This window comes from Trichoplax adhaerens, genomic scaffold, assembly GCF_000150275.1.
Source record: "Trichoplax adhaerens TRIADscaffold_4 genomic scaffold, whole genome shotgun sequence".
In the NCBI taxonomy this organism is placed as follows: domain Eukaryota; kingdom Metazoa; phylum Placozoa; class Uniplacotomia; order Trichoplacea; family Trichoplacidae; genus Trichoplax; species Trichoplax adhaerens.
In genome coordinates this window covers 6,467,487-6,494,540 of record NW_002060946.1, presented here as the reverse complement: position 1 = coordinate 6,494,540, position 27,054 = coordinate 6,467,487, and the positions used below count along the sequence as shown (strand labels likewise).

The 27,054-nt window shown below is 33.6% G+C and overlaps 2 protein-coding genes across 2 annotated transcripts; one reads left to right on the top strand and one right to left on the bottom strand.

Moving 5' to 3' along the window:
• Nucleotides 1-1,356: 1,356 nt before the first annotated feature.
• TRIADDRAFT_55931 (uncharacterized protein) lies at nt 1,357-4,876 on the bottom strand (the record flags this gene model as incomplete). The annotated part of the gene is made up of 4 exons (XM_002111628.1): nt 1,357-2,211; nt 2,438-2,698; nt 3,872-3,990; nt 4,774-4,876. The coding sequence occupies 4 exons, from the start codon at nt 4,874-4,876 to the stop codon at nt 1,357-1,359; spliced, it is 1,338 nt and encodes a 445-aa protein (XP_002111664.1).
• A 9,214-nt stretch (nt 4,877-14,090) lies between these two features.
• On the top strand, nt 14,091-22,645 carry TRIADDRAFT_55930 (uncharacterized protein; the record flags this gene model as incomplete). Its single annotated transcript, XM_002112133.1, has 14 exons — nt 14,091-14,885; nt 15,318-15,494; nt 17,538-17,609; nt 17,785-17,909; nt 18,155-18,383; nt 18,529-18,627; nt 19,414-19,491; nt 20,506-20,612; nt 20,747-20,805; nt 21,274-21,398; nt 21,558-21,623; nt 21,705-21,806; nt 22,371-22,447; nt 22,546-22,645. The coding sequence occupies 14 exons, from the start codon at nt 14,091-14,093 to the stop codon at nt 22,643-22,645; spliced, it is 2,211 nt and encodes a 736-aa protein (XP_002112169.1).
• Between the last annotated feature and the right edge of the window lie 4,409 nt (nt 22,646-27,054).

The window sequence follows — 27,054 nt, the reverse complement described above, 5'->3', positions numbered from 1 at the left end:
TAGTCGACAATCATCGTCTACGCGTAAATTATTTTTATTTTAATATAGATGATCCAATATATCTATTCCAGTTATAGGAATGGAATGTACAACGAGCTGACGGCAGGAGAAAATAATAACAAATAATAATTTAATTTTGGAGGATACTCGTAATAGCCAATCCAGTATATTGAGGCGCAAAAACGTGTTGCAACAAAGAATCGGATTACGAGTAGTGTAAATAGATCAATTGAATTATGGGATTAATCTCTTGAACCATCTCTTGAACAACCCCAATAAATTTTTCCCACTTTACAATTCTATCCTGGATAAGGTTCTATATCATGGCTTCATGATTTCGATATTCATATAATTAAATTTGTTTATGAGCAATATGAAATCGATAGAATTGTTTTAATGAGGCAATTTTTCATTGTATGGTAGTATTTGGCTTAAAACATTTTAAGTATAATTAAAACAAATATTGTAAAATGCTACTATTTTATACAGTTATTTCTTCATCCCACATCGATGGAGCAAATATCAAATACCGGTAACAGCAAACACGCAATCTATTTATGAAGCTTTCTATCTCATTTATTATGCATAATCCAATAAATTACAGATCAAAGCTATCTCTTTATATCAAACAATTACATTTTGGATATAGTACATTCTGAAATTCGCTTAGCATCATCTGTCGCAAAGTATTTCTAAAAAGTATTAATCATTAACCAAAAATGTTTTATTGTTTTATCATCTATAGTAATCGAAGCTAATGAGATACACATTAGGCACTCATTCACAAGTTTACAGGTCAATATATCGTTCGCGTTCGATTACAATGTACATCGCATCAACTAATTATTCAAGCGTTTGACTTTGGTTATCAACGTTGCATTGTACAATTATGATTCTTCGATTGTAACTATATTAATAACTACTTTACCAATACAGTCAACAAACTTTCAAACATACATGTAGGAAAAATGAATCAACTTTTCGCAATCTATTACCAAAGCAGTGATTGATTGAAAAATAAAAGATTCCTTAGTTTAAGCTACGTACTCTTTGTGTTGTAACTGACTTGGTAATGTAAGTATAGCATATAACTGTACATTACGTATATTACAATAACTTAAGTATCATCAATACAATATAGAACCTAGTTGAATTGAGATTTCGATATTTTCATAGTTCACAACGTAAGCGAACAGCAGTGCCACTTCCTCGTTGATAATTAACGATTCAAGCCAATGACTATTATTTCTACTATGGTTGTTGACAAGAGTAATAATATGGCATCAATAAAGCTATGATATCTTGTATAACGGAAAGGAGAAAGTGTTTCTAATTCAATTCTGGGCAACAAAGTTGCTATTGTGCGCCAGTATGTAAGCTAGCAATTACAGGTTGTATCTCTTTCGTTTCCTCCTTGATAGTATTAGCACATGATTGAGCCGCTTCACGGATAATTTTGAAAGCATCCAATGTAGCATAGGGTATTAAGGTTGCAGGGTCGATATAACGAGCAGGTAGGTTCGTTACTGGGCATATAGGTGGTTTTGCTTCGGTCGATAACGTAGCAACGGGGAAATAAGTTGAAGGATATTTGCTGGTATCGGTAAATGTGATAAAATTACGAGAGTACTTTTTGGTTGTTACAGGAATAACGTATTCCTCTTTCTTGATTGATTTCTTGTTGTAATTATGATCATGACTATCTGCAGTAACTTCTACATGATTTTTAGATGACTCATTCAATGACTGGTCAGACTGTAGTGTGTTATTATTGTCATTCTGATCACCATTCGGTTGGAGATCCACATCTGGCATAGTGATGGACTGATACCGAACGAAGGGATAAAGTAGTTTCCTTCGAATAACTTTGGTAGCCCTTTTTTCTTTCTCAGATTCTTGATATTCACGTAAAGACGCAAGATTAGCTTTTTCTGTTTCTTTAGCTTCTTCCAGTAATTCCTTCTGAGTTAAAGGTCGTGAATCTTGTGATTTCTTAATAGATTGTTTGACTTCTTTGCCATCACGATCTTTCATGCGTTTTAGAAATTCTTGGCTTTGCACCATGGTTGCTGAACGCTTTGACTTTCGTACAGATCGACTGGTACCTTCGTCAGTATCTACCGTACTAGTTGATGCGATGACTTTGCGTTCACGTTTCTGGCCGACCTTGGTTGTGTTGTTTTTATCACGCGCAACAGCAGCAATGACAATCTACATTTTATTGGAAGTATTTGGAGATCGATAAATTATAATGGTGATGACACACAGTACCAATTGAATATGATTGATAGATAAAATTGTATCATTATTTTACCATCATTCCATGGATAACGATCATCATGAATTGTACATGCATTACCGTTAGTAATATTATCTCCTTGGCGTCAAGATAGACGCATACAGGAAATGATTACAGATGCTATAAGGTTTTTTTTACCTTTTTGCGTTTTTTTCGTGGTTGGGAATCGTCACTACTAGCATCTTCTTGTTCTGAGTGTTCACTAGCATCAATGTCGGAATCGGCAACATCTTCCTCTGATTCCTCAGTATCATACTTTTCATCATCAGATTCTTCTTGGAATCCACCGAAAGCAGTTTCATAAAATTCGTCCTCTTCTGCTTCTTCATCGATTAACCTTGACATTCGGTTACCAGCATTGCTGCGTTGGCTACGGTTAGATGCCATCACGACAACTGTCTATTAAGTGAATACATATAGAGTATATGGTATCATTACTTCTCGCCTAGCAATGACGACAAAGCGTTGTTCACCGCCTAGCTGATATCATTGGTCTACCCAAGAAGTAAGCAAGTAGAATCGGCAAGAGTCAAGTATATTGATAGCTGAGAGGTGAAATAGTGACATCGATCACAACGATTGACAATAATAACACTACCTACTCGACTATTCTACTTATCATGCTATCACGATCTAAACTATTGACACGTTACTAGAATTGTCTACTCTATCATGTCCTACCATTGGAATGGCAATGGATGTTGTATCATGACTCCAGTCATCGTTAGCAAGTGATGGTGAAATAGTGGCATCGACTACGATTGACAATAATAACACTACCTACTCGACTATTGTACTTATGATGCTATTACGATTTAAACTATTGACACGTTACTAGCTAGAATCGTCTACTCTATCATGATCTACCATGGGAATGGCAATGGATGTTGTATCATGACTGGCGTGGTAGTTCGCAAGTGATGAGAAAATGTTACGAGCCACTTGGATGATTGTGATTGATGAATGAATTAATGATTAGTTTACGATAGACAATGGAAGCACTAACGTTATGTCAGAGTCAAGCTAATGAATAGCTGAATGCTGCAATAGTCCACTACAACATGACAATAGAAGACATTATTGCGTCGTCAACTATTGCCACTGTTGGTTTGATGCCATTGGAATGGCCACGAAGGATAAGATTGCAAAATAACCATTTTATCTCGGTCATGGTCAAGTGGTGCACTCTCCAACACGATTACGAGTACTGTACTTAACACTGCATGGGGATAGAGTGTACAGTGTACACTCCTTGTATCTCGCTGTCCAATTGAGTTATGGTTGATGTTTTAGAGATGATTTAGTGGAAAACACCAACTCATCTCCTTGTCCAAAGTGTTGCAGTACCGTAGTAATCATGATGAAGTGAATGATAATCATCCTCATAACATGATGATCGTCAGTCATTGTTGATCAACTGAGGTGAAAGTCAAAAGTGCAAGGTCAAGTCAGTGAGCAAGGAGTCTGGTATCATTTGCAAATGCAACCAACTTGCTATCGTAGGCTGATGACCGTCCTTGCAATCTGCTCCATCGGGTCTTCAAAACAACATTTACTCTCTATCCTACTTACTTCCCCAAACGGAAAGGCGCTCAGTCCACTGCAGGTAATGGCCAACTCTCCTTCTCCAGGTATTGCGGAAATTGAATGCAACGCTTGCCGGGCCCTAGTGATGTTTTTATACTTTTTTCCTTTAGGCCCGTTACGGTACGGTCCGTTACGGTACAGTACGTTACGGTACAGTACGTTACGGTAAAGTACAGTACGGTACGCTTTCTTTTACTTTCCTTCATGACTGTATTGTACGGTCTGTACGGCGACGTGAGACGGACAGCCTGGAGTCTAGGGGGGGGGGTTGCAAGTGGTTCTGCACATGAAAACCGTCATGTAGACTATAGTAAGTTATGTTGGCGTGGAGACAAGAATGAGACCAGGGTTAGCGCGCCAGGCGGTTGTGATTTGACCGTCAAGAACGGTATTGTACCCAGGCATGTCGTCTGCCATTGGTATTGTACCAATGGTAATCAGGCGTACCGTACTGTGGTGTCATGGCGTTTGTGACGTCAGCATGTACTGTACCAATGATGGGAATCTACTGGATGTCATTTCCAAGTCGGCGACGGTCCATTGGATTCGTACTGTACGCCAGTGCCATTCGCTCGTCAAATTGATGTCACTATCAGCGGCCTTGGAATGCAATGGCTACACTGGCAAAGAGAAGACAGATCAGTGACTTTACTTTTTCCAACACGCAGTGTGCGGTACTGCAAATTCTCTTTCATTCCCAACATGTTGCCCACCGGTGCCTCCTTTACGCTACAATACTCACTACAATACGGTACTGTACTACGCGTATAGTTGCAAGATATAGCGTGTACTATACGGTACAGTACTCGACTTCTATGGTAGTGTCCAAAATGGATCACCCCCCCCCCCCATTCTCTTTTCCTTCCTCTCCCTGCAAAACAACTTACTTATGCCGGTGACCAAAAGAGTTTCTCTTAACCTGTTCGATTGGGCTTGTATCCTTGTGTGTCCCTTCAATACCCAATTCTGATTCGGGAAACCCGCAGACATCCCAGCCTAAAAACCCTACCACGGCACCGTACTGTCCATGGGTGTACTATACTAGACGGTGTACAATACTTTCCACTTGCTTTGTTGCTAACTAAGGAAAAGAGTTTCTCTTTATTTGCCTGTTCGATTGGCGTTTTACCTGTGTGCCACTATTCGAAACTTCTGAATAGGGAAACCCGCAGACATTTCTGCTTACAGTACAGTCCAAACTGTACTACGGTACAGTACGGTAAACTGTAGTACTGTACACTGTACACTATGGTACAGTACTGTACAGTGTAGAATTGTTCCCACCAACGAGCTAGTCGTACTGTACACTGTACAGTACCACGAGTAAGCGTACGGATCGACGCCAAGACGACTGTCACTTCTCAATAGGATACTACAGACGATTGAAGACAACATGGAAAACCAAACAAAATGGACGATCTGTCTGAGTGGACAAGAAGAAGAAGAGTTTGCATCGATCTCACACAAACACCTTACAGCATCCAATGATGATTGAGTTCATATTGAAGTGTTGAAAACTGTGCAAACGATTTTCTACATCAGTGGATAGAAAGCAACTATTGCATGCTCCTATTTTGGCTGAAACCGGCCTGAAGGAAAATCAATCAATAATACCGAACATGTTCCATGCTTGTTGTACTGTCTACTGTAGAATATGGCACGGTCCATGAACGGAATCGGCCATTCCCAAGACTGATTTTGTCCTTCAAAGATTGGTCACGGCCAAGGCGAAGACTGCAATCATCAATCTGAAGGACAAAATCAGCCTAAGGAATGGCCGCAACATAGACACACTATGAAGAATGTCGACCATATCCGATTGCTTGACAGCCTATTGCAATTTGAAGGATATCGGCCAAGCGTATAGCAAACGCTAGCCAACCTTGAAATTGTTCTATCAACTACCATTTTAAAAATGGGTATATCAAGACCAAGAGTCTATTTACTGTATGCACAGTATACTCTATATTCTACTGATTCACAAATTGAAATTGATCAAGTCTATCTTACTTCTCTATGCAATAAGAATTGACTAAAATCCATTTGTCTATTTACTGTACTGTATGCACAGTACACTCTATATTGTACTGATTCTCAAATTGAAATTGATCAAGTCTATCTTGCTTCTCTATGCAATAAGGATTGACTAAAATCCATTCGTCTATTTACTGTATGTACAGTATACTCTATATTCTACTGATTCACAAATTGAAATTGATCAAGTCTATCTTGCTTCTCTATGCAATAATAATTGACTAAAATCCATTCATTGATGGCATACTCGGATTGCGTTCAATACGAGATAAGTGATCCATTGCATTCCCTATTCTAGATAGTTTATTCGTCAGAGGTGATTACAGAGATCATTTCTTGTATATATAATTATGATTAGCAATCTGGCTTGACATAGAGGATGCTGCTAACGTTATGGATAGAAATTTTCTTGACTAAACGGCCACATAAAATAGTGGAAGATTTTTTCAACAACCAATAGCAAACAACAAACAATGATACCACTGTCAAATCGTCCACAAACTGTAATTATCTGGCATCCTGCATACCTTCAGCTTCCCCCCCCCCCCACCGAATCTCCTAGCTGGTTGTTACGATTGTACTCTCTATTTTAAAGGCTCAGCTAATATCGAAGAAAGTGGTCCATCAATAGGATTCACGTAATCGATGCAAATTACAGGATTTTTTTATCATCCTACTCCTTCACAGAATATTGTGATGCATGAATTCTAATCCGACGTGAAAATAGGATCGTTCACAATTGCTCTTGCTGATAACGGATTCTTTGTGGCCTGACAAAAACAGACTATTCTACCAAACTGATACTATTTATTTAAAGTAAAGTCCTTCCAAAGCTTTATTCGATAATTACTTGTTAAGAGTCACTTTCAACATTGGTTATGCAGTTAATAAGATGACTTCAAAGTCGGGTCATGTTCTGTTCATTGCCAGTGTAATAACCACTAGCGTAATTGAGTTATTTCGGGGCCACATCTACCACCAGGCGCGAGTTAAATAATCATTGCAGACATTGACAAAGTTATGAAGTTCATTGATAGATTGCAAAACTACCGAAATGGACTGTATTGCAGTTCTAGGTTTACAATGAATGAACCATTGGATGATCTAAGGTTGAATTTGATCTACATTATAATCTTCTAGCGTACACAGTTTTATGACGTCGATTTTGTACGATATGATCGAGATCTTTCAACTACAACAGATGGATTACATACGAATACATGGAATACATTTATGATCTACGTTTCGTTCTAATTCGATCAATAGATCAATCGTACTTTTTAAACCGATTTAAGCATCCCTTGATTTGGGCTAAAATGATCAGCTCCTGATGAAGCCTATTGATTATTTTAATGCATATCATCTCACTCAAAGGTGTAATAACGCAATATTAGTCTAGCTTCAGCACGGTGATCATGCTGACCTTTGCTATATCAAAAATAAATCAAATATCGCGCCTTCAGTTAGATAGACCGCTACAGCTGCTGTGAAAATTCTCGTATTTCTTATTTCTTAACTAGACCAGTAGAATAGATAGAGCTTCAACAATGCTCAACGATCGATATGGCTTAATTCATTCTTCACTCTATAGCATCTTATAAATATTTAATTTCCGTGAGGTGATATGATTTTCATAATTGTTACTTAATTGTTGTATCGACATTTTGTTTAAAAATAGCGAGATTTGATACTGCAATCATGATTCCTCCGGTGTCGCTCATTCAATCGCTATCTTTTTACTCGAAGGCGATATCAGGCAGCGTAGTTTCAAAGCCAATAGCCCGGCAATAAGGGGCTAATTCAATGAATTTAATCATCAAAAATTCTTTGTACTTAAAATTGAGGTTATAGCTACTTTTAGCAGTCAATTGGTTATTACTCGTATTACTTACATTCATTATAGTCTAAGAAGCCTAACTATAAAAAAGTGACGCAATATCTGCTGATTTACAGTATAGCTTTATAGTCTAATTTCACCTTGACCTTTCTTACTTTAATTGTGATACTTCGAATAAAAACTATCGACGTAATTGCAAAACCATATTTGAAAATAATAAAGTAGGACTTTAAATTAAAAATTTTAAGACACATCATTCGACTTGTATTTACAGATAGGTATAAAAATAGAATACAATATTGAAACTTAAAGTTTTCCCACTTTAATCAATGAAATATTATATAAATAAAGTTTTGAGACTATAGAAGCTAGGAGTTCATTATCAACATGCATTTTATCTTGCAAATAAAAACGAAGAAATAGTAATAAAGGTAAGAATTCTAACCGCAATAATGTGTACAAAGCGTGGGCATGTGATACTCTGTTATGTCCGTGTACAGGTAAGTAAATTATATTAAAAAAATATATTTTCTTAAAGATGCTGAATAGACAATATACGTACAGTACAAATTAAGTTTACGGGTTATCTTTGGCCCACATTGACTAGCTCAAAAAAGTTACTTTTATTAATCAGGTTGGAGTAAGAAAAGTATCTTCAGAATGACCTGGATCTTGTCAATAATACGATAATAATTATGTGTTGTGGCAAATCAAGAACTTAATATATTACGCCTTTGATAGCAAAGATACATCCAGTGTTGATCACAATAGCCTAATTTAAATTATCCATGGTAACAAATTACCAGCAGTAAATATTTTAGGCATAAATGTAAAGCCATGTTGATTATTACGATATTAAAACCAAGCATTCTACTAGTTGAATACTAAGATTCAATAAAAATATCCCTTTTTATCTGCAGTGCTATGCTTTAAAATGTATACATGTACTGCTTTATGACTCAAAGTTTATGCTTTAGGCCATTGTGAACAAATAACTTATTTTCTGTACCTTAAATAAGTTATTGGGTGCTAATATTAATAGCGATTACGTCTATAGAATTGTGACTGAGGTCGGTTATTTGATATATTATATTAGATAAACTAAAATATCATTCTGTAATACGAATACATAACGGAAGTTGTTTGTTCGATACATACAGGCACATAAACTAAAATATTATTCAGTAAACTAGATTATACCACTGATTACGATTGATTCAATACCAAGCAACATCATTTAAATAACATTAGGATTGATACAAAGTCATGTATGAAAGATAAGAAACGGAAGTAATTATACGTTATTCAAGGCTTTTATTTTAGCCTAAGAGACGGTTTATTTTAGTTTTAATACTTTTTCTCATGAAATTGTTTGATTGAAAATATTCAGTATAACAATATTATGCATATACTAGTTAGTAATACGACGTTGAATTAACGAGAAATGACAACATAGCTGTTTATTGCGGGTAAGAAATGAATGACTTTTGGCATTTCTTGTTCTTCCATCGGAAACATTACTAAATACTTAGCAGGGCTTTTCTCTACGTAAAAGTAACAGGGTATTCATATCACTCAAGAAAATTGGTCTGCTAGTGGCTACGAAACGGTAAGGCTGCTTTACGTTGTATAGCGGTTAAAAGTACTAAGTCTATAGAAAAGTTACCATGTTGAAATTATTAAGCAATCTCCGCCACGTTTGAAATCGCAATCTGTAAAAAACATCAGAGCGCAAACTTGCATAAACACTAGTGGAGAATTTGATTGCATTTTGTTTGATCAACGTTATAACCTAAAAACATTTACGGAATTTTTTCATAACAAAAATTTAGTGGTTATTTAACTTTATATCTAGCTAGTTTACTTTAGTTTAATGATCCCAAAGATGATACTATTTTGAATTTGATAATTCAATAAATTTTTAATTTGAGAACACTCCATATTGAAATTTGCAAATTGATGTACATAAGTTGGAAAGAGAATTAAGAATAAAATACACTCTGAATCTTCGTCACATATGAAATTATTATCCTGGCTACATATGAAACAAATTTATTATAATGCACTTAGCAGTGTTTCGTATCGACATAGCCTATACGCTGGACTATTATTATTCTACCTTTAAACTGTATTTAAATCGACTTTGCTGTATAATAATCTCGAGATTGCTGGCTTGCTACTACGATGATTATATTCTTATGACACATTGAAAAGACAAATTTTCAACGGGGACAGTTCAAGATTAGAGCAGAAACGGTTAATGGGAAAGAACCATACAGAAAGCGTTAATTGTTGAAACAATATTTTGGGACTGCTTAACTACATGACTTTGCAGAAATTTTCAATAAATTTTTGGATGAGACATCTACTTATGCTTGCATTATTTTTATAGTCAAAAAATAAGAAATGACGAAAAAGATCCGGTAATTACTCTTCATATTTTTTCAGCTTCATATAACAAACTGGCTAACGATAGTAACAAAATTTAGTTCTCTATGATTGAGTCTTGCACAACTTCAAATTACAACAAATGAAGCTTTTTCACTTGATGTCCAATTACCATCTTCGACGTTAGTTGTGATAGTAATCTATAATCATACATTGTATTAAGTACTGTAAAAATGCTGTGCTATATTCTTAAATCACTTCTATTTTGAAATTGCTTACCCTCTAGAACATAAATGATCTTCAGCTGTACATACGAGATTATTACAGGCCATATCTGACATACTTGCTTACAGCTAATTACACGGTATATATTAGATCGCGACTCTATTAACAGTTAAGATTAATTTATATAAAAAATTCAATTATAGCTTTAAATACGTAAGTATAGTAATTCATATGGTTATTCTATTTGTTCGCCAAAGTACTTGACTTTTCCTCAAAAGTTTGTTAATTATCCAATCCTTGTATTAAGCAGATAGAAATGATCGTTTGATTGCCAATATGTAACCATGCGTGCATAAATTTCCAACAAAAGTGTATCTGATGTTATTGTTATAATTAGTAGACAATCACTATCTTTTCCTACTTTATATACACTCGGGTGCATTAGATTAGATTATCTAATATAGAAGGTTATTACCCAATAGACAAAAGTTGCTTTTGATTATGTAAACTTTACCCTCATGTTTCCATAATTTACAGTATTTCAAACCAATTTACCGGTGTAATTATTTGTACGGGTCTTTTCCATGTAATGATAGCATATGGTATAATGGAATACTATTTGTTACGTAGACTACTAGACTTTTAGAACCAATTTCTTATGAGCCAAATTAACAGTAGCACTTTTATATAGTATTATGCACCGAAATCTAATACGATGATGCCTGATTGATATCTCATCGTTTACTATAAACGTAGCAGTTATACTAAGTAAAGAGTATTAGGAGACTAATTCGATATTAGCTTACGCAAATCAACATTAAGACATTAAGGCTAAAATATCATCCCATGTGCTGCTCTATTTGAGCAGCGCAGTATTAAGATTTATTCTCACTTCTGCCGGTTGCATAAGAAAAAATTTAAGTGAATAAATTTCATGATTAGAAAACATTCTAGGACTAGTGTATTACTACTTTATGATGAAATCCTTGGTCCATAGTATAATATTAATTCGGATATCGCGTATATCTATAAAGACTGAAAATCAGAGTTAATTAGGTCGCTGAATTCAAGTAATTTCAAGTGAAACTGTAAAACTCGATATTTTAGTAATAGTAGTGAGATAATAAAATATCGTCAATTCACATGCTAGCTATGTCGGATCTTGTACATTAAGCGAAAGCTAGCAAATCTAGATACTATGAAGAAGAAAGTTCAAGCCAAATTTATTCCAGAGATCGAGGCAGTAGTCTAAAAATAATAAGTAATTAGAGCTTTCTGGCAATGAAATTTATCTATCAATAGCCGAGATGCAAAGACCGAAGTTGGTTAAGTTAAGTGTGGCTTTAAACTATATAAATAAGGTACGTCCCTAGTCTCAACTTTAAAGTCGCTTTAGTCGTTTCTCCTATCAAGTAATGAGTGTATCATGGAGATCAGTAAACTTTAATTACATCACCAATTAAAATTTATTTAAAATTTCGTTGGCTTCCTTTCATTTTAATATTAAAAATATACTAATATTGAGCAAGAGAGAAAATCAACGCGAGTGATATCTTTCAATATGCCAAGTAATCTACTGTCCTTAGTAGCAATAGGGTTATATTTATTTTGTTGTAGATCTGACTCAGATAGGTAGGGAATTATTCACTTTTATGCTCCAACTACCGCTAATGTCAAGATATTAGATATTCAGGATTTCCAATACAATTTATGCCCTCTAATGCGCTCTTTCCAGTAAATTTCTACTTTTCCAGAACCTGCCGACATTAATTTAGCTTTTAAGTTTACTTACATTGAAGTTGAGAATTTACAGTAAACTTAAACTACTTACTAGATAATTAATAATAACATCGGATAAAACTATCATCATACATACTCAATCCATTAATTATAATGCTAAAATTTGCTACCCTATAAACTATAGTCCATCTATTAATAGAAAAGAGATTAAAGTTAGACAATTTATGGTGAAAGCTTATCGATCTAATTTCATAGGGTACGGTACATTATGCCATTCATAATGCCAGCATTTTTAATTTTATATTATTCTATAGATTAATTTTTCAGTTTGCTCCATAGTGAAATGTGTAGCTAATGACGAGTAGATTTTCTTCTCCTCATTATCACTACCTATACTAAGATGAAGATATTACAGAACTAGCTTCGCAAGTTAATTTTTAATACTGTAGTTTGATCAGTATTTCAGACTAGCAGTCGAATGAAGCCGTAGATTCTACTTAGCAATCATAAAAATATTAAACAGTAGCATCTGTTCTTTTTTCCAAGCATTTGTTGCTGGCTATCTATTGCATCGAAACTATTGTCTATAGATGAGAATAAATAATATTTTAATGTCAATAAATCAATCAGTTATGGCACTTAATATGTCAATATATTGTTAATAGTTTTGTAAGCTAAGATTATAATTAACATATCGTTCCGTTAGAATATGATTTTCATTTAATCTTACATTTCAGCTAGGTGTAATAGGTGTTTAGTTATGTTTGCGTTATATAAATAATTCATAATCTGATAGAAAATTCAAGGGGATCACTTTCATTCATGGTCTTAAATTATTAATGAGCCAAAGAATTAGTGTCAGACAATACCAGAAATTTTTTTATTCTCTTTTATAATTAAAATGGTTAACATTTAAGACAAAAGATTTTATCAGAGGTGAAGAACATAAAATTCATCGAATATGATCCACATTTTACATTTGATGGATAATATTTCTATAATAAGTCCACTATCCTCAGCATCGATTGACTGATTTTAGCATAATTTTAATATTAGAACTAGAGTCTTCCTTGTTTAGCTGGATACCTTTCCTCATATGCTCGTGAAGCTATCTTTCATTAAACTTCCAGCAAAGTGGTAGCAATGGTAAACCGTCTTAATCAATACCCTTAGCTACTTTTTACCAATCGATCCAAGTCCCTGATGATTCTAAATTTCTGTTTAAGATCACAGTAGACATACCATTATATCGTCGGTTACCTTTTCTTTTTTTGTAAATAAATATGCATTCCTTGTAGGGTGCAATAAATTACAGTATCCTTCCCCAAGGGAATGTATATGAAGTAACGCAGTCACTCTATTCAAGACCCTCTTAATGATCATAACGCTGATTATACTTACTTATCTTGGTCGTTTAAAATGATCCATTCTTAAATTTATCTTTCATCTAACTTATATTCTAAGCTATTGTTCTTCCTTTCATATTTTAATAAATTTATAATGTGGCCTGACTATGATATCTTTGTTCGTGAATGAAAATACATAGTTAAAGCGACTGTTACATTTAATGACATTATGAATATTAATCATGTTTATAATTAGTTGCAGACTTGGTCAGTCTATTATTGCATCCAAAGTCATCGCAGATCGCCTTATAAAAGCCTCTACCTTATGCTCACTCTGCTTTTGAATTGTGGGGTCAAAAATTGTAATAGCATACAGTAATCTTCAATCAGCTAATGTTACATGGTATTCGCTAATATTGATTCACTATGAATGCTTTTCGTCGTTATCGTATGCAAAAAAGTCCTCGATGGAAGTATCGGTAACTATTTTGACTAAATTAGAAGCTTTAAATGATATACTTTCAGAAATTTCAATGCCTTTTTTGTAACAGAACGTGTTCAATACAACTTATTTATGTAATAAATTGAGAGGATTAGCTAACCCGAAAGAGTGGTTACTGTTAATGTAACAGAAATGTTATCACATTATATTACTAAATCTAGACTGGTTTATTCTACAAATAGACTACTACAAAACAATTCTGGTCGAGGAAATCAAACTATAAAGACTCGCAGCGGTTGCGGTGATGAAAGTGAAATTGATTGCTGGGCTGTCGTAATATCAATTCTTCTGATTATTATTATATTCATGATTGTGATTGTAACAATTTATATGACCGTAGTAAAGTACCAACGAAAACATACATCGACAGATTGTAATTCCACTCAAATCGATGGTCAAAACAAGATACATAATATAACAGCAACATTAAATTTATCGGTTAATCCTTGTGAAAATTTCTATCGATATGCATGTGATCGCTATATAGAAAATAATCGTTTACTACAGAATTATACGCATTGGAGTCCATTCGATGAAATCTTAAAGGGAAATTTTCTCCTCGTTCAACAATCAATTTTAAACTTAACTGAAGAGAAATTGAACAGTAGTAAAGCTAATTGTAGCCATCCTACCAAAAATATTTCCCTGTATAAATTGAGACAGTTTTATGATTCTTGTATAAATTTAACCACAATTGACAGAATGGATTCGTGGCCTCTGTTAGACTTAATACAGCAATTGCTTCCACATAACCATCGCCACGGAATTAATAGCACCCTATCCAAACATGGATCTCATGTCAAGAAACAATCTCCTACGAAACATTTTCATCGAATCTTAACGTTGTCTATGAAGTGGAATGTGCCGACTTTATTTCAATTTGTTATTCATACTGATGGTCGAAATTCCTCAAGAGAAATTTTACAAGTATGATTGCCACATCGATAGAAATTTATCTTATTCGTTTAATTATTATGATAAAATCAAGCTTGTAGATAAATATGGATTTGATTTAAGCTGATTCTGCTACGGATAGTACGATTGCGAAGTCAATCTATCTATATTTTATTCGTTCAATTATTATGGCAGAATCAGGCTTGTCGATAAATTTAGATTTGATTCAAGCTCATTCTGCTACAGATACACTACAATTCATTTACGTGATTTATGTATAAACATATGACTAATTTCATTAGAAGATTGAAGTATTCAATTTAGGCGAAAGGCTTGAATTTAAAATTGAAACTAAAACGTCTTGTTTTGTATCACTTACCGCATGATAATTTAGTCTTTCTATTAGAAATAAACAGGATGCTTATTGTTCATTTCTTTGTCTACTATGTCTACTATCTTATTTAGATCCATCCACCGAAATTAGAATTTTTCAATTTAACATACTACGATGACCCCGGCAAGATACAAGTCTATCGCAATTACCTAAGACAGGTTTGGCAGCATTTACAGTCTACTTGGCATACATCGATATCTTTAATGGATCTAGATGATATCATCCAAATTGAGCAGACTATTGTGAAAGTAAGTCCAAATTTTTAAGCATCGACAATTTGATTCAGAAGAATGAATTCGATAATCCTTAAGGGAAAACTGAACTGATTGACAGTCATGGGTAAAATAAAGAATTACCTCTGATGTTACAATACTATATATAAATAAATTTGAAGGGTTCATCCGGCAAAAATTGACCTGTATGAAGGTAGTTTGTAATGGTCATAATTTCTAAGTGGGATAGAGAGTAATGTATTTAGTTTTAATTTGGTTTAACCTAGGTTAGAAGTAATAATTTTAGTCGCAATATATTATTTAATATAATTTTTTTTATCAGCATTTAGTAACTACTATAAGTCTTCTTAACGTTAAGGAACGCATTTTTGGTGATGATTATAATGAATCTAAATATTGACAATTAATACTTTCAATAATGTTTTCTTCATTAAGTTCAATGAATATTTTAGTATCCTAGTAAGACAAATATTCGTTTCAAAAACTAGTATTTACTTGATCAATTTACTGTATTTGTTGCAATACCATGGTACCTATTTCATTGAGTCTGCTAAATTCTTTTCTATTACGGACAATCTATTCAGTAGTAGAATTGTATCTCAACAGAGAATTAATCTAATTTTTATTGCTATTGCACTTGGATGAGATATTTTTAACAGAAATATATCCATCTTAGAGCCTCTAGTTTCGTTAAAAGCCCTTAAAATAATTGTTATTTTGAAGTAAATTACATCAGAAAAGCAGAAATTGGTTCTATTTCAACTTGACATTATCAAAAAAATTCAGCTAAAACAATGTCAGTGATATAAAATCTTTGGTTTGCTCTTTTATAGCTACATAAATTGGCATTTTTTTTTCAACAATTGATGGATGGTATTACTTACAAATACATTATTGATTCTTTTTCAACTAGTATTGTACGTAAGCTGATACTAATTTTAATTCAACATATTGTTATTCTATTTCAAAAATATAATTATAAGCACTACGTCACACACACATTTATGTAACCTAGTTTTGTTTGTAAAGACGAAAGATTCTATTAAATTTTATTTTATTAAATATAGTGCTGAAATATGGACTTATTAGACTAACATTAAAATTTTAAAACAGAAAAAAATTCATCATGATACCTTTTATACTAACGGTGTATTATTCTAAATTATCCTTAAGGCAATTCTCCTCATGGAGAGCGTTGACTTAGTCTTAAAGAAAGATCTATGCAAATGTCTAAATAGATCATCATTTGAAATAAATGGTATTATTGGGTTAAGATAGAGAAGAAACATCAAATAGATATTTACTGCAGTTAAAATTCCTCATTATCAAAATAATTAATGTAATTAAATAATTTCTAGTACTTGGCCAAATACAACAGATGCGTCTGAATTAGTTTATTTGTCGGTTGGCTAGTAATATACGCGTATGTTACGCAGTTGCTATTTACCAGGACCAAGCCATAAGCAATTCCTACAATTTTAATTTAAAGACAATGAAATGCAAAAATTGAGGATGTGCAGTAATTTTCTGTTTTTATCATTTCTATATCGATGAACAGTACTATATTGTTTTGATTATGATCACAGTTTTCAACCTCATATTTTAGATGATTCTTTTTATTTCCACGTTGCAAAAAATAACAGCACAGTGATTGATTGATTGTTTCCTTCCTGTAGCTATATTGACGGCTGAGAATTACTAGATTTTATATAAAAAATTCTAGAACATCTGCTTTTGATCGAACCCAGTTGTACAACATAGATTATTATATATAACAGTGGAAACTCGAAAAGAAAAAAATTCCTATCACTGATGCATAACTACATACAGCTCATCAATTATTTTAAGATCGATCTTACACCTATATTATGATTATTGCCGTAAATGTATGTAATTTACTCATATACTGTATGTTGGATATTTTTTTAAATCAAGTATTCAGCAGATACATAGTACTTAGGAATATATATTTAGTGGCTAGGTATTGCCTGTACTAAATTGTGCTCGAACGGATAGATCTTGCGATGATTTTATAGCTTTAGCTTCCTATTTTCGTAGTTAATGAACAATGAAAAGAAAAAGATTCAACGTATTCCAATTATTAAAATTCAGAAAGAATTATGTAGCAAGGTAACTACAATTTCATATACCAAATACTTATTTGACTAAAAATACGATTTAAAGCATTAAAGCATAATCCAATGAACTATTTTAAGAGCGATTGCGGTTTTTAAGAAATTAGCCAGGATGATTAAATATTTAAGAAATTGATATTACCTATGTTTCATTCATGATTACGATCTAGGTAAACTGGATTGAAGTATTAGAAAGTATTGCACAAATAAAAATTGCTTCTCACCTTGAAGTTGAAATATATAACGAAGATTATTTTAGAAATATGTGCAAACTAATTGAAGCAATAGACAAACAGTAAGAAATGACTATATGCCCATATAATGTGCAGTGCAAAGTCAAGTTTTATAATCCCTTCAGGATACTTCTCATACATCATTAACATGTTGAATGCAGATTAATGTGTCATTGTTAAATTTATATTATGTATTAGTCTATGTAACGAGTATATATATATAGTATATATAGACATCTTACTACTTTACAGTCGTATAAGTCTTCGAAGCGATTCTATTATTGAATAATTTAATTCTTTAATACAGTGTCTTTTCCAACTTTGTCGTCTGGCGTTCGATATCATCTTTTATTCCTTACTTATCTACACCATTAGTAAAATTAAAAGATGATTTTACTACAGCAATTAATGGCTACCCTAAGTCCATCCAGCCACGATGGAAAATGTGTATAAAGTGGTCTGATGAGAATTTTGGGGTTATTACTAGTTCACTCTTTGTTCAAGCAAATCAAGTTAAGCTGGAAAAAATTAAAATGGTAAGAAGAAATGGTGATATTAGCTCTTAAGCTTATTTATTGACATAACTAAGGCTGTTGGTGTTGTAAATTCCGAAAATGTATTGGGATTAATATTGGATAAATACGGTATCACTCTGGATATTAAATTTTCTTATTTGACAAGGTTGAAAAAATAGTTAACGAAATTAAGACCCTTCTCTTATCCAAAGTCGAAGAATCTCATTGGTTGGGTGCCAGACTTAAAGGGGAAATGCTTACCAAGGTAGAGTTGTGCCGTATTATAAGGGGTTTAATGACGTGATCGAGTGGCTATAAAATCAATAAAATGATGTCTGGATGTGTAGTGTACACTAGATAGAGGAGACCTTAACAATTTTAGAGTTCAGTGGATTCGAGTTTATTTCACTCATTTTAACTTTCACAATCCTTTACATGTTATTATCATAAACCTATCCGAATAACTGCTGTCTAGATGCATTATTGAATTGTAATTAATAATTAAGAAGTAATATAAACTATCGTCTAAACGTCAATAGGTTAAATGGCTACATTTTTTACATTATTTACATTATTTACAAAAATGCAAGTGATATTCATTAGCAAGCATTTGTTTTTAGTTCACCTGTATAATATATTAGCTCTTAATATCTTTTAAGGCAAACTATTTCTTAAATAACGATCAGAAAATCCTTGCTAATGCTTTAATAGATTTTATTTCAATTGGTTGCTCAAATTTTAGATAAAATAACTTAATAACTTTCTTTCTCCCCTATTTGTGACATTGTTGAGCTTAACGTTTTGTTGTATACAAATTGACTGATAAGTGAGTTTTAAATCCTAATAGTGTCGTGCATGAGAAAGTGAATGAAAGCATCAGGATATAGATAGTTAAGTTTGGGTGATTAGATGATAACGACTGTAGAATGATTTCCGATACTTAAGATATTACAGTATCATTGTCCTAACCATATTAGCATCTTTGGTTGCGTAATTTTTATACGATTGGTGAGATTGCACGTTATGATTGTCTTCTATTCTACTTTCTCAGATTCATGGTATTTCGTCTATGATTGGATTTCCTGAATGGATACTTAATGACACTGGGCTATTAAATCAATATTCGGAGGTATATAATATGTAAATTGCGCAATAGGAAATAGAACGCAAGATAATTTAAGTTAAGGTTTTCGAGCAATTATGTTTTTCATCAGAATAAATCAATACCATAATGTGACAGTGATGGTTTGTATCTACCTGTCATCGAAGTATCTGGGCTTATATTAGCATTTGATTAAAATATTAAATAAGGGGTTGGACGGGAATAGGTGAATTAAGACAACCATAATAAAAGGCGGCTTTTATAATCAACTGCGATGTAGTTTGTTAATCTATTGAGATTTAGATAATATAGCGATACTTTGGAGTATTTGTTTTTGTATACCTTTATTTAGAATATCATTAATTATGGCGGAGTCTATCACAAATGAATTTGATATATATGGCCATAGTAAAAATGATATATGGGATAGATTCCATAGAGTATAATAAAATTAGCTGAAGTCTAGTTAGCTAAACCTTGAGTTTTTCCGAAAGTGTGGAGATGCTTATATTTTCTTAAATCTATAATTAGTCGAATTTATTATCCAATGTACTCGTAGTTATATCTCTTGCCTTTAGACCTTAGCTTTTGCTTATGTAAGATAGAGAAAATATGGGTTGGCTTAAATTCATTGTCCTTTATACCTACTAGATCTAAACTATCAACGTTAGACCGTAGAATAGGACATACGATGTATGACTATGAATGCTATATGTAATTAAGCTATTTTGGATACGAGTTTAATATTCATTCAATTGCAACTATAAAGCAATGGAAGTTGACAGGGTGGAATACTATCTCACATCAGTATCATGACTATTTTCCATTCTATATAAATTAAGATTTATTGCAGATACACGAGTATATAACGACATTGTAGTATTTGATGATTCATGATCTGCTCGGATAGAGTGGAAATAGCTGGAAAATATGATATAGCGGTTTTGCGATGTTTTATTGTTTTACTTTCATTTTTCAACATACTATATGTACTGAACATGACGATTTTGATAGCTTTGCTATTTATCACAATATTTACAGGTTAGGGTAAAGCAGGATTGTTTCTTTGAAAATATAATGAATGTAAAGGCGTTTAATTTTAAAGCCAAGCTTTCAACCATCGCAAAACCAACCGAAATAGGACGGAGGTAAACTAATCATAAATTGAGCGTTGTAAGAGGATTAAAAAATAACATGAAAATTAAAATTTATAGAAAATGTTAGCATATGGATTTTAGTCATAGTAACAGTCTTCTATTTGTTGCTACATGATTAATTCAAGGTGGTTAATCAATATCGACTCAAATAATGCTTTGTATTATCGTGCCTGGAATTCGATAGGTAAGTTTCTAGTTTAATTTGAGCTAAACTCAACGATTTAATGATAAATGTTAGTCTTTTTGAAATACACACTCTTGTTATTTATGGCAGCTGTTCCTCTTGGACTATTGCAAAAGCCCATATTTAGTCTTTTATATTCAAAGTTAGTAGATCACTTAATTTTGATCGAAGTGTCGATATATGCGTCTATCTTACACTATATATTCTATTGATGACGAGCCCTCTGAACTGATCGAACCTTGACTTTTTCTTATACAAGTAGCGCTGCTAACTATGCTGCATTAGGAACTATAATAGGTCATGAACTTATGCACTCATTGGATCCTACAGGTTTGGCATTAGCTTTCAAGAATTAGTTTATAATGTGACTAGTATAGTTAATATAGAGTTTTTGCTTGCTGTAGAGGACGCTATTAGCCATTAGTACATTAACTTTTCTTTCTTTGTCATCATTTTTTGGTATCGTAGGTATTAAGCATGATCGATATGGCAATATCATGACATGGCTAGACAATGATATTTTAAAGAACTATATCAGTAGAATCCAGTGCTTTGCTAATCAATATTCATCATATAAATTAGATGAGAAACATGTGAGTTTGATTGGGATCATTTTTATTCTTATCAGATCCATTTCACGGCTTTATTTGCTATATATTTATTGATATTCTATTCTTGCATAATTAATTAATGAATGTTTTTCTTATTGTGCTAACAATCTTTCTTCTTGACAATATGTATTTGTTGTCTAGATGAATGGTAATTTGACTGTGTCTGAAAATATAGCCGATTCTGAAGGTTTAAAGCTAGCCTACAAGGTGAGTTGCATGTGGCAGTTTAGCTAATTAATTTAATGTTTTATGTAATTTGAAGGTTTTGCTGCAAAATAAATTACTTAGGCCTATGAAATCAATTTAAATCAAGCTGAAAATTCACCTTGTGGAAATGCAGAGAAAAATGATTTCACAAGGAAACAGTTATTCTTCATACATTACGCTCAGGTTGGTTGCAAAAGTATTTTGCTTTAATGTGATTGATCAGAAAATAGCTTGTCTATATCTCTATTACGCGTATGCAAGATTAATTTAGTCATGATAACATTTATGATATTTGTTTTAGCTTATGCTATTTGTGATTACATTACGTTTTTCGGTGCATGAATGAATGAAATTTAATGTGGAATAGGTTATATTCATCTGATCACAGTTCAATGGCATTGAAGCAGTAATCCTGTATTTTTGAATATGTAGATGAACACTGAAATAAGAATATATTTTTATGGATTTTATTTAGTACAGTTTTAGATTGAGTCTAGCACATGTGTCATTACCGTTCTACGCAGTTCTAGAATGGAGTTTAATTTTATAACGTGAAATAATTTATACTAGTATAAGCCATTTAGCTTAGACTATTCTTGCATGGAACGTTGACTTAGAAGTGGCTATGGCATATTGTCTGTGCTGATACATACGATAATATTATTTTCTGACTAGTATTTGTAACGAGCATCGACATTTTAACCATTGCTGTTGTTTTCAGTTTTATTTAACGAATTCATTTTACAGAGTATGTGCAGGACATCGTTGCTAAACTATTTGCTAAACTTCGAGATGACTGAATTGCATAGCCCCAATGTTTTCAGGTTGATAGATAGCTTATTCGTTAATTTAAAAATTTTCTATCCAAGGCATTAGTCCACATTTGATATTGTAGCTTATCGATTTCTAATTTTTTGTCCAGGGTTATTGGTTCGTTATCTAATCTTCATGAATTTGCTGATGTATTTGATTGCCAAGCAAATTCTCCCATGAATCCAAAGGATAAATGTTTGCTGTTATGAATGTTGATATGACGATGGAATTTATTTTGTATGCATGACATTAGCATTCAAATTAATTGTTGAAAATGGTGATAGTTTTGTTAGCAAATTAGTCATCGCAGTTTAAATATTTATAAGTAGCTCGACGTACAGGGGGTATTTTTGAAGATCTAAAGTCATCCATTGTTCGACTATGGTCCCTTTGGTCTTGCACTATTTAACCGCTGCCGTTTTCATTTTCATGGAAGAAAATGGAATTAGTCTAGCACCAATTTCCTTTGTTTTTATTTCATTGAATGTATCTTGAGACTCAACTAGGTAGTAATCAACTGTTTCTGCAATTTGTGCTTTTCAAATGGATGATTATATTATTGATGTGTTGCAATAGCCGTCAAGTCCACGTTTATGTCGGAATGCTTTAGAATAGTCACATTTTGAGCTAATAATTGCAACGGGTTGTTGCAGTTAGTTATCGAACTAACAACGCGTTGTCAAATTTTCTATTTGTAACCTATTAGATTTGTTATTATACGTAGCTTAGGGATCGATTTGTCCTTAACACTATCTATACTCGTATAATAAATTGTTCATAAACTAAGATGTCTTCCAATTGATTCAGCTATAGCTAATAGTCAATGATATATATCTAGTAGTCTCTCACAGGATTTTAACGGCGCAGTTGTATAATGAATAGGCGTAGTGTGTCGTACTTTCAGCAAGGCCATTTGGGTATTGTAGGATGTGCGTAGTCATGGACGATTGATTTTAGTCTAGTTTTATAACCTGTCTAATGTTCCATTTAAAAGGCATGCCAAGGCCATTTAGGTATTGCGGGATGTACGTAGTTATCTACGATTGATTTTAGTCTAGTTTTATAACCTGTCTAATGTTCCATTTAAAAGGCATGCCAAGGCCATTTAGGTATTGCGGGATGTACGTAGTTATTTACGATTGATTTTAGTCTAGTTTTATAACCTGTCTGATGTCCGCTTTGAAAGGCATTGCAAGGCCATTTACGTATTGTAGGATATACGCGTAATCATCTACGATTGATTTTAGTTTAGTTTTATAACCTGTCTGATGTTCCCTTTAAAAGGCATTGCAACGCCATTTATGTATTGTAGGATATACACGTAATCATCTACGATTGGTTTTAGTCTAGTTTTATGGCCTGCCTGATGTCCCCTTTGAAAGGCATTGCAACGCCATTTAGGTATTGTAGGATGTACGTAATCATTTACGATTGATGATAATCTAGTTTTATAACCTGTCTGATGTCCTCTTTGAAAGGCATTACATTGACTTTAGTTTGTTTTGCGCCTTCTTCAAGGCCATTTTGGTGTATGAATTGGCATCCCTACTTTGAAAGTTGAGTTATAGCCCTAAAAAGCGCTAAGGCTTCAGGAGGCAGTAGAGTCTAGGATCGATTTGGCCAGTTCTATTTGATCTGCTTGTAAGCAATCCATCTTAATACGACAATGGTATATCGGCAAAAGTAAAGAATTATTTCGTCTTTCTTTTACTCTAAGTTTTGACTTTAACATCAATTTTCCTGCATAACAACAGCTCGATCAGTGCTACTACGTAGTTGATAACTCGGTGAGTGAGAGGCCATTTAGGTACCGACGCTGATAGATTTAAAGTTGCGCACGGTTGATTTTGAACTGCTTTTACGCTCGCTCTCTCCGAGTCCATTTTTTAAGACATTCTATCAATTTTAGTTGATATCGTAACCTCTTCAAGGTCGTTTTATTGACTATGCCATTTTCATGATCATCTATTACTCAAAATGTGGAGATCAATGAGAAGAGTTTTACTGGTCATTTCGATGGCATAGGATATCAGCAACGGCATGCTATGCTGTCCACATTGGACATGTTGCTTTGTAGTACTGCATATGGTAAAGTCCACTGACCTGGAACTAGTCTTGTTGTGTGTCTGTACTGTACAGTTTTATTCGACCAGTTCAGGTTAGTCTACAGCATCGACTAAAGTAATCCATGCGCGATTTTCGAGCATGGACTACAATGTTGTGCCACTATCGAAAAAGAAACCTTAGTCAAAACAAGGATTGTAATAATTTATTGCAAGAGGAAATTTACAAGTCGCTGGTTAGAGGATAAGGCCAAATTCAAAAGTTTTCCTACATTTGGCCATGACGGTCCCGAGGCAGTAGCAAGGACTTGGAAGAATAGTACAGTGTATAGTACAGTGCATTACAGTGCAAAGTACTGTACTATCCAGCACCAAACAGTACAAAGAAAGTGATCGACGTCACTGTTGTGACCTCAGCCAATACCAACTCATCATCAACTCTATTCGTCATTTCTCTATTGTTACTTTTGATCACTAGGTTAACGTTATCTAGCTGGCTATTGATTAAATTAGTTGAAAACATTTGGGCAAATTATTTCATTGCTTTCATGCTGCCGCTGACCATTGCTCCAATCGAAAAGATTCCACGTTGATCCATCACCCAAAATTTTGCCTAACTCATGTCCGATTGTGATTATAACCGTGATAAGGGAGAGTTGCTTGGTTCTTCAGGTAAGCGTTGAAATCAGGGATACGATAGGCTTGAAGTTGTTATCAATAGACTCAAAATGATGAAAAGACCGACTTCATTTTCGTTTTCGTTTTCACTATGTTCGTCTTGTTATGGCGATGATGATTGAATAACAGTCGTTTCGGGTCTCTTGGCAGAAGATCGACCGATATCGGTGATAGACAGTACTGTACTGGAGTTTTTTTTTTTGGGGGGGGGGGGTTCTTTGTGGAGACGTTAATAACGTTACAGTCTGGCGTAATAAGAGTTGATGTCTACCTGAAAGTTTAGACAGCCTCCCTTGTAGTAGGATGTTTCACTTGATGTCTTGAGTACTCTACATCAACGTTTCAGTTTAGAGGTATGATTCCATGTATTCTAGGCTAGTCATCTTTTACCCAAAATGACGACAATAGCATGAGTATCAAAGCAAGACTCCGCTTTGAAGGATATTCTTGCGGTTGGATGAAGATATCTATAATAAAGTGCAATAACAAACAACAATGGCTTCATGACCGTGAATGGAGTTTGATTTTCAAATGGATAGAAAAGTTATTTTCAAACTACCTCGATTTCAAGTAATCTACTTGCTGAAGCATCAAATTAGAATGGATACGATTGCTGTCTCTAAAGACGACGGTTGATCTACTTTTGATTTACTCATGCTTTCCTATGTGAACGACTTGAAGTATTCTAGCCTAGCGAAATGAATAGTTGTAATTATAGGAATCACTATTGCTCAAATTTTTATATCGATTCTCCACCATTCCCAATTGATATCATTGATCAACTTCAGCTTTCACAGTCATCAGTTTTTAAACATGATCATTTCCTCTTTCTGAACACATGCAGTACTGTACTAGATAGTATTACACTATTTCACTATGACAAAAATTTTCGTTTCGATTCTCGATCATTCCTTGTTGACATCATGGATCAAGTTCAACTGTTACAATAAGCAATAGTGAGCAGTTTGGAAATACGATCATTTCCTCTTTTTACTTAACACATACAGTAGGGTATTACACTATTTCACTATAACAAATACTTTCATTTCGATTCTCCATCATTCCTTGTTGATATCATTGATCAAATTCAACTTTCATAGTCATCAGTTTGGAAAGACGATCGTTTCCTCTTGCTTGCCACATGCAGTAGTAGACGGCAATATCGCTCTGACCAGCATTGTATTGAAGCTTCATAAATAAATTAGTAAATTATCAACTGTCAGAAATGAAAATAAAGTTATGATTGATCAATCAGGATATTTTCCTACTCTGCTTAGTGCCATCCTACTGCACCTGCCATAGACAACAATACAGAAGACAAATTATAGACTCGGATACACAGATATCTGGCTCTTGTATGGCGCTGATTTCCACTAAAACGATGAACTGCCTTGATTTTTCTCGTTTCATTTTTTTTTAGATTCTGCTTTATCGGTAATTTGCCTTGTGCTATATTTTAATGATGGTGATTAATCTCAGGGCAATGGGCGGTCTGCTTATCCGGTATACAACTTCTATCCATAGTGTAATTGGTATTTTCATCAATATTTCTTTAAAAGTGACAAATCATCACAGGTTATTCAGTCAAGTTTCCATGGGATGTATGAACTCATTATCAGCAATGAGTCATGCCCTACGTCTAATGAGGCAATGGACATTTGAACTGTTTATTAATCTTGTATTCTGCCTAGATTATAGTAAATAAATAATGAATAATCATGACGGCCAGTATTATTGACAATCCAATATACAGTATGAGCATTGTACTGTACTGTATAGTGAGTGTATACTTATGGTGAGGATCGCTACTTTACGCACTCAGTACAGTATAATTTGGATGTCATCAACTTCTTTAATTTGAGTTCCGTTTGTCAACT